At 46.5% G+C, this 14,668-nt stretch overlaps 1 protein-coding gene across 1 annotated transcript in view; it reads right to left on the bottom strand.

The window, feature by feature from the left end:
- Positions 1-14,668, bottom strand: part of LOC143766939 (uncharacterized) — a 61,949-nt gene that overhangs the window by 16,478 nt on the left and 30,803 nt on the right. Inside the window, exons 2-6 of the mRNA XM_077254955.1 lie at positions 12,889-13,038; positions 12,579-12,758; positions 12,374-12,497; positions 12,193-12,290; positions 11,904-11,994 (exon numbers count right to left, since the gene is read on the bottom strand). Coding sequence (XP_077111070.1) covers positions 11,904-11,994; positions 12,193-12,290; positions 12,374-12,497; positions 12,579-12,758; positions 12,889-12,966 — 571 coding nt within the window. The 5' untranslated portion in view covers positions 12,967-13,038. The remainder of the gene's footprint in view (positions 1-11,903; positions 11,995-12,192; positions 12,291-12,373; positions 12,498-12,578; positions 12,759-12,888; positions 13,039-14,668) is intronic.

The following is a 14,668-nucleotide window of genomic DNA, read 5'->3' on the forward strand; positions in this document are numbered from 1 at the left end:
GGTACCTTCACATTAAGCGACGCTGCAGCGATAGCGACAACGATGCCGATCGCTGCAGCGTCGCTGTTTGATCGCTGGAGAGCTGTCACACAGACCGCTCTCCAGCGACCAACGATGCCGAGGTCCCCGGGTAACCAGGGTAAACATCGGGTTGCTAAGCGCAGGGCCGCGCTTAGTAACCCGATGTTTACCCTGGTTACCAGCGTAAAATGTAAAAAAAACAAACACTACATACTTACATTCACGTCCCTCGCCGTCCGCTTCCTGCAATGACTGAGCACCGGCCCTGACAGCACAGCGGCGATGTCACCGCTGTGCTGTACTTTCACTTTACGGCGCTCAGTCAGTGTGGACTGTGGGAAGCAGACGCCGGGGGATGCGCAGGTGAGTATGTAGTGTTTGTTTTTTTTACATTTTACACTGGTAACCAGGGTAAACATCGGGTTACTAAGCGCGGCCCTGCGCTTAGTAACCCGATATTTACCCTGGTTACCAGTGTAAAACATCGCTGGTATCGTTGCTTTTGGTGTCAAACACGACGATACACGCCGGTCTGACGACCAAATAAAGTTCTGAACTTTGTTCAACGACCAGCGATATCACAGCAGGATCCTGATCGCTGCTGCCTGTCACACTAAACGATATCGCTAGCCAGGACGCTGCAACGTCACGGATCGCTAGCGATGTCGTTTAGTGTGAAGGTACCTTTACTGATATTCTGCTGCTATTACCCTGAACTCCTGCTGCTCATACGGACTTTGTGCACATGTGTAATACAGGCCGGCCCTTGCTCGGGCTGCTGCCTGCATCTGCGGATATATTGGACTACCACTGTCAAATATTGCATCTCCAGAGGTCTTTCCACGGTCCGGTCACTTGTATACATCTGCTTCGGCCACTAACCTTCAGTCCTGTATCGCCAGTAACGTGACAGTAACGCCATGGTCCAAGCCTAGGGGTCACAGTGTAAGTCCAGATCCATGTAATGGTGTTAAAGGGCAATGAGCAAGGCAATCCTTGAGATATGGAAACCAGAGAAGATAGTGCCAAGCATGTTCATGGTGGAGATCTTTTGAGCTGCCAGTTGACCATGAACAGTGCTCCCAATACTTTGTGTCTGCAAACAATTCCAGCTAGATCTGCATTCAAACAGCTAAATGGCGCTCCTTCCCTTCTGAACACTGCCATGTGCCCAGAGAGTAGTGTACAATCTGTTAGAATCTGTTTTGTTTTGACCATCCGCCATCTTGTTGTGGTTTTCTGGCTGCTGGTCTTTTTCCCCTGGTGCTGGGTTGTCTAGGTCAGGTGATTGTATCACCCTTTATTACCCAGCACCTGCCTCCCATTCCTTGCTGGATAACAGTGTTAATCCGCTTGAGTTCTGGCTAGGTGCTTAGACAGCTTTCTGTGTTCGATATTTTGCAGTTCTGGGATCTCTGGTTCTGCTATCTTTTGTTTCTGTTTTCAGTTTGTTTCTGCAGCCTTCTCTGCGTTCCCTATTAGGAGGTGACCTGTTTTTTTGTACCCAGTCCTTAGATATTTTAGGAATCTCCTTCCCCTTATCTATAGGTGTTCACTGAGTTTAGACTAGGATCGTCGGTCGGTCTATTCGCAAGGAATGGGTTGCCCACTCCATAGAAGGGTTTCAGCCTAGTCTTAGTGCAGTGTCAGTTTTCCCCTTCTCTCCTAGCTCTGTGCTGCAGTTTTGTAACACAATCGTATGTAGGGTATTGTGAGAAGTTGGAAAATAATTTGTAAGATCCATTTGTTTTCTATTATCCTTTGTGAATAATTCCAAAGTTATCACCACATAAAGTGACACATGTCAGATTGTAAAAACGAGGCCTGATTTAGAATACAAAACGGACTGTGGGAAGAAGTTAAATCAGAGGATTTTGGACACTAATGTAATCAAAAACTGTGACTATAGACAATAACACAACTACTGAAATGATCAAACTGAGAGATGGCATCCGCCCCCAGGCCACTCTCTCCTCAGTTTGTTTCAGAGTATGGAAGATGACCGCTTTGTTAGTACACACTCATATCATATTTACATTGTATAGCTGTTTATTAGCTCTTATCTATATGTTCCAAAGTATATATATATATATATATATATATATATATTTATTATTATTTTTTTTTTTTGTGAATCACACAACCATCACCAAGATAGGGCGGGAATTAATGCGGTGCTGTCATGGTTCTGGAAAATCAAATTACCCGTAATTATCATTTTTTCCCTTCACCATGACAGCACCGCACATGAGAGGAAGAAATAGAAGACTCCTTAGGGTGGGACAACAGCAGATGGTACCTTTCTCCCGAAAGACAAGTTTGATAGACCTAAGTCTAGCCTATAATGTCGGAAGAAGGTAGAGGGTGAGGACCATACTGCCGCTCTACAAATCTGTTCCACCGAGGCGTTTGCCCTTTCCGCCCAGGATGTGGCAATAGAACGCGTGGAGTGGGCCGTAACACCCTGTGGGGGGATTTGGCCAGAAGAGGAATACGAAAGTGAAATAGCTGTACGCAACCACCGTGCAATAGTTGTCTTTGAGGCCTTTTTTCCCCTGTTTGTCCCCTGGAAGGTGACAAAAAGGGCTGATGACTGACGCCAAGATTTTGTGGCTTCTATGTATTGAAGCAGGCAGCGTCTGACATCAAGACAATGGAAGGTTTGCTCTCCCTGGGATTTTGGTTGAGGACAAAATGAGGGTAAGATAATTTCCTGGTCCCTATGAAATTTAGAATTGACCTCTGGTAGGAAGGCCGGGTCAGTTTTGATAACTACTCTGTCATCCTGGAAGGTAGTGTAAGGGGGGTTCACTGAAATAGCCTGCAGCTCGCAAGTACGGCGGGCTGAAGTTAGAGCAACCAGGAGGACAATTTTAAGTGTCAAAGATTTTATTGAAATAGAATCAAGAGGCTCAAAGGGGGAAACAGTTAGAGCAGTGATGGCGAACCTATGACACGCGTGTCAGTGCTGACACGCGTAGTCATTTTCAGTGACACGCCGGCCGCCGGCCGCGGCCCCATAGAAATTGCATCTTTACATTGCATGGCATCCGATCCGATTTTTTTATCGGATCGGATGCCATGCAGGAGGTCTGTGGGTCCAAACAACAGAGCTCCGGCACAGAGCGTCTAAGCCTGGGACTTCCGGTAGGTCCGGCGCAGCTCCCGGAAGTCCCAGGCCTCCGCGCGGGTCGGATGCCATGCAGGAGGTCTGTGGGCCCAAACAACAGAGCTCCGGTGCAGAGCGTCTAGGCCTGGGACTTCCGGTAGGCCCGGCGCAGCTCCCGGAAGTCCCAGGCCTCTGCGTCGGAGCTGTGTTGTTTGGGCGGCATTGCGCTGCTCCCTGCTTCGCCGGCCGGAAAGATCGGACCTACCGGTCCCATGCCTAGAGTCCGCTCTGCGCCCTAGCTCTGTTATTTGGGTGGCATTGCGCTGCTCCCTGCTGCGCCGGCCAGAAGTCCCAGGCTGCACTTCTGAGGCCTGAGGAGATCGCTGTCTGGAGGCCCTGTGATTGCTGTCTGCAGGCCCTGTGATTGCTGTCTGAAGGCCCTGTGACAACTACAGCAACCATCATCCAGTGAACTGTGGGGTGTCATTGGCCATTACTAAGATAAGTGAGGGGGAGGCTGGAAGAGGCCTGTGCTATGGGTGCCGTTTCCCGCCATTAGGAACGCCATCTTGCAGCATAGTACCGACTTCATTTCACCACCATTACTGTTTGTGGTGCATCCTTATTAACCCCTATTTCTGCTAATTGCCTGCAGGGCTAACTATAAATCTTCTCTCATGGAGAAGCCACAAAATAAAAAAACAAAGTTAAGTAAAGGGAGTGGTAGTAGTAGCAGTAGCCGACCCTTTCAAGAGACATGGACTGAGATGTATGGCATTATAGAAAAAAATGGCAGATCATTTTGCGTTTTATGTAGTGAAACGGTAGTAAGCAGAACGTGGAATGTAAATAGACATTTTGAAACTAATCATCCCCAGCTCTTGAAAAAAAGTGAGGATGAAAGGAAGGAATACATTTCCAGGCAGCTACACCTTCATAAGAGCCAATCTAATTCCATCCTTAAATTTGTAAAAAGCTCTACAAATTTAACATCTGCAAGTCTGAGCATTGCTCACTCCATAGCTCAGCATGGAAAAGCACTCAGTGAGGGAGAATTTATTAAAGATACTCTCTTAAGATGTGCACCAGCTCTATTTCATGATATGCAGAATAAAGATGCAATTATTAAGAGAATATCTGAGTTACCACCGCAACCGCTGGAGTGCCACAGGTTCGCCATCACAAGAATTCCCCCTCCCCCTCACTTATCTTAGTTCACGGCACCCCGCACAAGTTAAATAATAGCAAGACCAACAAAAGAAACCAACTGACAGATGAACAAAGAAGTCACTAAGCAGGTAAGTTAAATAATTATACATATTTGTTATTTAAACTATACATGTCGCAAAATTATGTTTTTTTTATCAAGGTGACACACCACCCAAGTTATGTTCGTTTTTTTGGCGAATTTTGACACACTGAGCTCAAAAGGTTGCCCATCACTGAGTTAGAGCATTTAAAACTAAATTTAGATCCCAGGGAGCCACCTTGGGTGATAATTTTGAGGGTCTAGATGCAAAAGAGGCTCGGATGAATCTATAGACCCAAGGGTGGACAGCAAGTTTTTGATCAAACAGCGCACCCAGGGCGGAGACATGCACCTTCAGGGTGCTAGTAGATAGCCCTCTCTCCAACCCTTTTTGGAGAAATTCTAAAATTTCTTTTACCGGGACTTCTTGGCTTGTCTGGGACAACTGTCGCCCCGAGAATTCCAGGAATTTTTGCCAAATTTTTTGATATTTTTCTGAGGTGACTTTTTTCCTGCTAGCGAGCAATGTGGTTACTAAAGGGTTCGAGAATCCTTTTGCTAATAGAAGTCCCCTCTCAAGTTCCAGGCGGTGAGATGTAGCCTGTGTATTTGAGGGTGTTGAACTGGTCCCTGGTGTAGGAGATCCGATGTATCTGGAAGGATCCACGGGTCCGAGATAGACATGCGTCTGAGCCACGTGAACCATGCTCTTCTCGGCCAAAAGGGAGCTATGAGTATCACTCGTGCCTTGTCTTCCCGAATTTTCCTGAGGACTGTCGGGATTAACGGTATTGGGGGAAATGCGTATGCACTCCTTCCGGGTGTTCTCTTGGGTTTAGAGAATAAAACTTCTTCACTTTCCGATTTTGTTTTGTGGCGAATAAGTCTATTTCTGGAACGCCCCAGTTGGCACATATTTCCCCAAAGACTTCCCGGCTCAGGGCCCACTCCCCTTGATGTAATGGGTGACGGCTTAGGAAGTCGGCTACTTGATTCTCTGATCCTCTTAAGTATGTTCCGGTTAGAGAGAGAAGGTTGCTTTCGGCCCACAAAAAAAGCTCTTTGGCTTCTGCCATCAGGGATGGTGATCTTGTGCCCCCTTGGCGATTTATATAAGCTATTGTTGTGTTGTTGTCGGATAACACCACCACATGCCTTCCTTGTATTCTTTCTCCTATTTGAAGAAGTGCTTGTCTCACCGCCGACAGTTCTTTTAGATTGGAAGACGCTGCTGTCATTGAGGTCTCCCATTGACCCTGTAGGACCTGATCCTCCACGTGCGCTCCCCATCCCCATGGGCTCGCATCGGTGGTGAGGACTACTGGATTTTGTAATGACCACGGTACCGCTTTGCTTAGATTTTCTGGTTTTAGCCACCATTCTAGTGAGTCTTGGACCCTTAGGGATAGGAGAATCTTCCGATTCAGATTGTAAGGATTCCTCGCTTGCTCGGCTAGTATCTGCCATTGCAACTCTCTCGTATGGCTTTGGGCCCACCGTGTTGCTGGAATTGTCGCCGTTAGAACTCCCAGGAGCGACATTGCATTCCGTAGAGAGATAGATCGCTGTAGCTGAAGCAGTTGTACTTTCTGTTGGATAGATTGGATATTCCTCTGTGGGAGGATACATTCCTGTTTGATAGAATCTAGTAGGATCCCGAGGAATTCTTGAGACTGTGTTGGGACAAGTCTTGATTTCTTCAGGTTTATCATCCATCCTAATTTCGTTAACACGTCTAGTACTGTTGTGACTGCTTTCTCGCAATCTTCTTTGCTGTTTGCTATCACCAAGAAATCGTCCAAATAAGGCACCAGCAATATGTCTTCTTTCCTGATGAAGGACGCCACTTCGGAAATAATTTTGGTAAATACGCGGGGTGCTATGGCTACCCCAAATGGAAGACATTGATACTGTAGGTGGGTGGGGGTCTTTCCGAGGTTTACCAGCAGTCTGAGATATTGCTGATGTTGGACAGCGATTGGCACATGGTAGTAAGCGTCTGTACTGCCATATAACAGTTTGGGTTGAGCACTTTTATCGCCGTCCTTAGAGTCTCCATCTTGAATTTCTCTATTTGAATGTAATGATTTAAAGCCCTCAAGTTGAATATCACTCTCAACGAGCCGTCTGGCTTTGGCGTTAGAAACAGGGTGCTGTAGAACCTTTTCCCTATTTCCTGATGAAGAACCTTTTCTAATACCTCTTTTTGTATGAGGAGATGAACTTCTCTTTCCAGCGTGGCCTGATTTTTTTCTGCCACTTGGGTCATTGTTACACGATTTGGTGGGAGGTTGGAGAATTTGAATTTCAGACCCTCCGATAATAGGTTGGTTATCCAGTGGTGGACAAACCATCGGAGTCTTCCCCCCCCCCCCCCCCCGGAATCCTGGCGTCATTGGTGTTTGGGATCAGATTTGGGGGGAGGTTTGTTGAAAAGGAATCCCTTTTCTTTTCGATCTCTCCAAGGTCTGCCTCGGCCAGACCTGTCATCTGAACGGCCGTGGGTCCCCCTGTATCCAGATCCCCGAAAGGACGAATGGGAAGTCTCCCATCGGCGTCTAGGAAAGGAAGGAGGTGGAAACCGCTTCTTCTTGTCTGACGATTTTTCAAGAATCTCGTCCAGAGCTTTACCAAAAAGATATTGTCTTTCACAGGGTACTCCACAGAGTTTGATCTTCGACTGGAAGTCAGCCGCCCAATTCTTCAGCCATAATGCTCTATGACCAGAGTTGGATGAAGCACAAGCACGTGCGGCACCTCTGACAGAATCAATTGATGCATCTGCCAGGAATTTTGCGGCACCTTGTAGGGAGGGCAATGCCTCCAGTAGTCTTTCTCGTGGGCACTTATTTTTGATTTGGTCACTTAACTCCTCTAGCCACTTGACCATAGCACGTGCCGTGCAAGTGGCTGCAACCCCGGGTTTAAATGACCATGTTGATGCCTCCCAAGCCGATTTTTAGAAAGGCATCTGCCTTCTTGTCAAGGGGGTATTTTAGGGCTCCCATATCCTCAAAAGGCAATGCTACCCCTTTAGAGGTGCTGGCTATGGCGGTGCCTAATTTAGGGGCCTTTTCCCACTTTTCACATACCGCTTCAAAGGGGTACTTGCGTTTTAAGGCTTGAGGAACAGAGATCTTTTTATTGGGCTTTTTCCATTCTTTCTTAATTAAATTAACTATATTATCATTGAAGGGAAAAACCTTACGCTTCTTCCCCTCCAAGTTACTGAACATGCTATCCTGAACTGACCGCGGCTCCTTTGGGGATTCCACCCCCATAGTTGCCCTGACGAGTTTGAGTAGTTTTCCAATATCCTCTGACTGGAAATACGGGTGGCCATACTCCTCATCCAAGGAGTCTAAGTCTGAGACATCAGAGGGGGTTAATGCTCCCGGCTCATCCCCTGAATCTATGTCCGACCCCTGTTCACTTGCTGGGGGAGGGGGGTTTTCTTTTGCTGTATGAGGTTTCAGCTGCTCTTTAACTGTAGATTTAACTTCTTCCCGTATTATTGTCTTAATGTTCTGTAATAAGGAAGGTGATTCTTCTGCAACTGTTTTATCTATACAGGCCTGGTAGATTCTTTTGGTATATAGCTTAGGGAGTGTCTCCTTACATAGTGGACAAACCCTATTCTTTTGTTTGGAGGTGGCCTTCCTTCCCTAAAAAGACACAGTATATATATCAGTGTGTGTGATTTTGCCTTACAAAGGCACTCACCCCTCCAGGACCCCGGATACCGCGGTAGCTTGCGCCTCATCAGACATTCTGGGTGCAGGCATCTCCAGATCCATTGCTGGTTCGGTCATTCTAGCAGGCAGACTGCGTGCTGTAGGGGACCAGCGGCTTATCGGTTGCTCCCAGTATATAGAAGGAGCAGTGTGCGCGCCTCTGGAACAGCTTCCGCCCGGAAGTGTCCAGCACACCAGCTCCTTCGGCGTGTGACGTCACTTCCGGCGCGACCGGAAGTCGTCATCCTTCACTTCGACGGCCAGCGTCAGTGAAGGACACGCCCCCTACCCCGGACCTGCCTCCTGCCCAGAGCGGTCGCCGGGGAGTCCAGCGAGGGGAAAAAGGCGCGGAACAGCAGCTCCTTCACCCGGACAGCACCGCACGCAGTGCCGCCGAGCATGGCTGGTCCCCCCCGCGGACCTCGGCCTCCGGACCGGAATCATCAGAGGGGTATCCCTCCGGAGGTAGGAGCTCTGCCACAGGCATCCACCTGCAGGAACAGGAAACCAAACTGAGGAGAGAGTGGCCGCCCCATTCTTTTATCTCTGCTGCAGGTTTCCTGTTCCTGGGGGTGGATGCCATCTCTCATGTGCGGTGCTGTCATGGTGAAGGGAAAATTAGTAGCTAGTGGTGAACCTTTGGGGTAATTAGAGCATGGGGCTCAGTGATTTCACAATCTAAACTATCGTGAGGTCTGATATTTTCTGTCAGATGAGTTTCAAGAAGCTCTAAACAAACCTACTTCTCTTCTCTCATATCCTCCCTGTCTCACAACCCTGAACAGTTATTCAACACCTACAATTCTCTCCTCCGTCCCCCAGCACCCCCTCCACTCATCTCAGCTGAAGACTTTGCCTCATTTTTCAAGCAGAAGAATGATAACATCAGAGACAGTTTTGGTCGACAACCCCCAGAGCCCTTCCTCCCAGTTGCCTAGCCCTGCACCTCCAAAACCAACCATTACAGATCAACTCTCCACTCTACTCTCAAGATCGCATCTCACCACCTGTGTACTTGACCCAATCCCATCCCACTTCATCCCAAACTTCGCCACAGTCTTCATCCCAACCCTAACCCATCTCTTCAACCTATCATTAACAACTAGTGTTTTCCTCTCAAGGTTTAAACATGCCTCAATCACACCAATCCTCAAAAAGCCCTCTCTTGACCCATCCTCTGTATCTAGCTATCGCCCTATATCACTTCTCCCCTATGCCTCAAAACTACTGGAACAACACGTCCATCTTGAACTGCCCCCTGACCTCTCTTCTTGCTCACTCTTCGACTGCTTACAATCTGGCTTCCAGTCACACCACTTCACTGAAACTGCACTAACTAAGGTCACCAATGACCTATTAACCATCAAGAGCAAGCGACCCTACTCTGTCCTCCTCCTCCTGGATCTGTCTTCTGCCTTTGACACTGTGGGCCATTCCCTATTATTACAGACCCTCTCATCCCTTGGCATCACAGTCTTGGCCCTATCCTGGATCTTGTCATACCTAACAGACCGGACATTCAGCGTCTCCCACTCACACACCACCTCCTCACCTCGCCCCCTATCTGTTGGGAGTCCCGCAAGGTTCAGTCCAGGCTCTGTGGCCTCCCCTCCAACACTCTTGCACCCCTCCAATCTATTCTAAACCCTGCTGCCCGACTAATTCACCGGTCCCCCCATCTGTCATTCCCTTCACTGGCTCCCCATTGCCCAGAGAATCCAAAACAAAACTCTAACCATGACATAAAAAGCCATCCACAACCTGTCTCCTCCATACATCTGTGACCTCGTCTCCCGGTACTTTCCTACAGGCAACCTCCGATCCTCACAAGATCTCCTTCTCTACTCCCCTCTTATCTCCTCTTCTCACAATCGTATACAAGATTTCTCTCGCATATCACCCCTACTCTGGAACTCTCTACCACAACACATCAGACTCTCGCCTACCATCAAAACCTTCAAAAAGAACCTGGAGACCTACCTCTTCCGACAAGCCTACAACCTGCAGTAACCACCGATCGAACAAACCGCTGTATGACCAGCTCTATCCTCACCTACTGTATCCTCACCCATCCCCTGTAGATTGTGAGCCTTCGTGGGCAGGGTCCTCTCTCCTCCTGTACCAGTTATGACTTGTATTGTTTAAGATTATTGTACCTGTTTTTATCATGTATACCCCTCCTCAAATGTAAAGCGCCATGGAATAAATGGCGCTATAATAATAAATAATAGCAATAATAATATTACACATCTAAAGAGAACTGTGTATAATAGTGCAGAGCTGAGATGGCTTAAAAGGGAACCTGTCAGCAGGATTGTGCTCAGAAAACTACAGACAAGGTCAGGTCGGTGCCATTATCCTGATTACAATGATACTTGGTGATGAAATCCATCTTGTGGTTGTTGTGTAATCTGGATTTGTAGTTTTCTGTTAATGAGATTCTCGTGCTCTGGGGCGGGGCTGTGGGCGGGGCTTTATGTGGCGCTCTGATTACATATTCATCTGTATTGGCTTATTAACAGGTCATAAGGTCAATTGTGGTGCTTGGACAGTAGCATCTATAAGTAAGAGATATATGCTACTGGACAGGAGCCGCTGGTGTCATTTTGCTGGATGTAATTTTTTTTCTAAGCCTCCCAATAGCCACAATATTATAGGCATTATCAACAATAATATCAACACTATTATATGTATTATGTAAAAATAGGGGCAGGTCAGTGAGGGATCAGCGACCTGTCATAAGCCAATACAGATGAATATGTAACCAGAACACCACATAAAGCCCCGCCCCAGAGAAACACAAAGCCCCGCCCCAGAGCACCACAAAGCCCCGCCCACAGCCACACCCAGAGGACGAGAATCTCATTAATTGAAAACTACAAATACAGATTACACAGCAGTAAACCAGAGTTGCTTTCCTTTATGGTGGACCATTGGAGCTACTAGGAATCCTGACCAGAAGATTAGAGGAAATAATATTGCTCCCCATTCCAGGAGAGATTGTGCAGAAATCTGAATTTCTTAGGATAAAACAATGTAATTTATGAGGTGGAGTGAATCCATGAAACCAGGGCTGGAGCCAACACATCTCCTGCAGGCGGGAATAAATGTATATTACAGCCATCAGCCACGCACAGCTCAGAGATATATCATGGCACCGGTGTGATGGGTTTATGTAGATTATCACAATCCTCCTGGAAGTTAGTCGGTTTTAATACAAAGTGAAAAGTCCGGATAAAGGGAAACTCTGTTATTGTCCAGAAATTCACACTTGGCCTCACTGCACATTTACTGTTGTCCATCATAAAAGTGAAGTTTGGCCAGAAAGACTGGACCTGGTCTTGTAGGGACCATATGATCACATTCAGCAGCACAGAAGGGAGAGAAGGGAGATTCATCCGATAAGATCTCAGGGTTCTAGGAAGACAACAGCATCATTACCCTCCGCTTTCTCTTACAGGACCATCAGAATATTTTTCTCCAAGTGATTTTCTATCTTGTCAGCACATTCTACGTACGCTGTCATTTGGCTTTATAGTTCACAGATCTGGGCAGGTAACAGCGTCTCCTAAACCCAGGGGGTAGGTGGATCTACCAGGTTATAAGTTCTATAGAAAAGGGCTTTCAATGCCCAAAGTCATTTGAACAGTTTTGGGTGGAGGAGAATGTTGTGGTCTAGAGGTAAAATGGTGATCATGGTAATACGGCCGGACTACACCACCGATAAAGCAGCCACAGCCGGTGATGAGAAGAATCTGTGACTTCTCTGCATTTAGTGGTTACTACTCACCTGGGTAGTCATATGTGGGAATCTCCTCTGTACACCACTCATCCCCCCTCACATATGTCTGTGTAGTATTAATATGGGTCAGATCTTCACCCTGAAACAAATAATGTAAAAGTCACCGACAGATGGAGAAGTCCCATCTATGATCAGCTCTAATCCTGCCATCTCCACCATTCTCATCACACAAGTATAAAACATATAATACTGGTGGATAAAACAAGACTGAGCACAAGACCTTCACTGGCGTCCACACATCATAGGGGAGATCTCCTGCCACCTTCTCTCTATCTACCTGATGGTCCTGAGGAGCATTGGGATCTTCTTGCTTGCAGTCCTGTGGAAGAAGAGGACGGGGACATCTCTCTGGTGTTGTCCTCTTACTGGATAGATCTGGAGGAAACACATACAGGGAGTGAATTCATTCTTTACATACAGATAATTATAGGCCGTGTGTATTTAGTTCTGTCTATTACCTGGAGATGTGAGGGGCTGGGGAACCTCCATTATGACGTTCTTGTACAGATCTCTGTGTCCTTCTAAATACTCCCACTCCTCCATGGAGAAATAGACAGCGACATCCTGACACCTTATAGGAACCTGACACATACAATGATACCGTCATCCCCGATCCCTTCATAGTGTTACTGTATAATGTCCCAGCATTCCCAGCAGTGTCACCTCTCCAGTCAGCAGCTCAATCATCTTGTAGATGAGTTCTAGGATCTTCTGGTCATTGATGTCCTCATGGATCAGGGGGTGAGGTGGAAGCCCCGTGATTGGGCTCAGGGGTCTTCCCCATTCCTCAGACACAGGGTCCTGACAGCGATCACTAGAGGTCTTCTTCACCACTGTGTAATCCTGGTAATGGAGAGACACATTAATAAAATCTCACTACAGACATTTCCAGAGTCCTCACCTCTCCAGTTCTGTCCATCTGTTATTCCCATAGATAAGAATGATGTAATGTGACGTCATCAGAATCTCTCACCTCTCCAGTAAGCCGGAAGAGGATCTCTAGGGTGAGGTGTAATATCCTCTCCGCCATCTTGTCTCTGTCCATATCCATCTGTGATGGGTAAATCAGGAAAATTCTCTTTTGTAGAAAATCTTCACTGAGAGGATCCGATATTGTAGAGACCTGAATGAGAAGATGAGCCGATGTAACATCATAAGAATCCTGTAATAATACAATTACTGGAGATAATAAGGGAAACATATGAGGAGATTTATTATTTTACAGTATTTAGTTTCCTTCTTTACATCTACTAATAAAACCTATATATTTAGGCCACAGACAACAAGCAGTTTCCTCCTCGGAGTCGGCAGCTGAATACGTTCCTCATAGACTCATCTTCCATAACGCTAATTCTCGTCTCATTTACCGACCCTGGAATCGGCATTAGCAATACTGCAGGAGATATTCATTACACGCGACATGAGAAATAACTACTTCATGATGAGGACGACATCTTCATCTTCTACTACGGCTCTAGAGACATATGTGGCCAGAGTCGGTCACTGACTCCATCACCACCGGCCTCTATATGAAGGTTTCCCGTCTTCTCCGCACTGTAATCTTCTATCACCTTAGATCTCAGCTCTGATTCACACACAGAAGTTTGAGGCTTTTAGGCCATGTGCACACGTTCAGTATTTTTCGCGTTTTTTTCGCGTTTTTTCGCTATAAAAACGTGATAAAAATGCGAAAAAAAACGCTTACACATGCCTCCTATTATTTTAAGTGTATTCCGCATTTTTTGTGCAAATGTAGCCTTTTTTTCCGCGAAAAAATCGCATCGCGGAAAAAAAAGCAACATGTTCATTAAAATGCGGAATTGCAGGGGATTCCGCACACCTAGGGGTCCATTGATCTGCTTACTTCCCGCACGGGGCTGTGCACACCATGCGGGAAGTAAGCAGATTATGTGCGGTTGGTACCCAGGGTGGAGGAGAGGAGACTCTCCTCCACGGACTGGGCACCATATAAGTGGTCAAAAAATAAGAATTAAAATAAAAAACAGTCCTATACTCACCCTCGATGTCTTCCCGCCTCCACTGCATGCTGCCGTTCGGTTCCTGTAGCTGGTGTGCGGCGAAAGACCTGCCGATGACGTCACTGTCCTGTGATTGGTCGTGAGCGGTCATGTGACCGCTCACGTGACCGTGACGTCACGGAAGGTCCTGTGCGCACAGACCAGCTAGGAAGAGGAACGGACGCCGGTGAGGAGATGTCTGGGTGAGTATAAGCATTTTTTTATTTTTTTTATTATTTTTAAACATTCTATCTTTTACTATAGATGCGGCATAAGCTGCATCTATAGTAAAAAGTTGGTCACACTTGTCAAACGCTATGTTTGACAAGTGTGACCAACCTGTCAGTCAGTTTTCCAAGCGATGCTACAGATCGCTTGGAAAACTTTAGCATTCTGCAAGCTAATTACGCTTGCAGAATGCTAAAAAAAACGCGAAAAAAACGGAAAAAAACGCAAAAAAAAAATGCGGATTTCTTGCAGAAAATTTCCGGTTTTCTTCAGGAAATTTCTGCAAGAAATCCTGAACGTGTGCACATACCCTTAGAAAAGATTTTTTGTTTCCACAATCAACGCGGACAGAAATTATCTGATCCCAAAGTCTCCAGGTACAGAGATTTATGGGGATTATTTCTGGCCTTAGGCTTTACTGTAATACAGGAAAAACACCAGAATCAAACAGATTAAATGTTTCTAAAGAAAATTGGCTCCAACAATTCTTGTTAAAAGAAAAAACAA

The sequence above is a fragment of the Ranitomeya variabilis genome, chromosome 4 (assembly GCF_051348905.1).
Source record: "Ranitomeya variabilis isolate aRanVar5 chromosome 4, aRanVar5.hap1, whole genome shotgun sequence".
Taxonomy (NCBI): Eukaryota; Metazoa; Chordata; class Amphibia; order Anura; family Dendrobatidae; genus Ranitomeya; species Ranitomeya variabilis.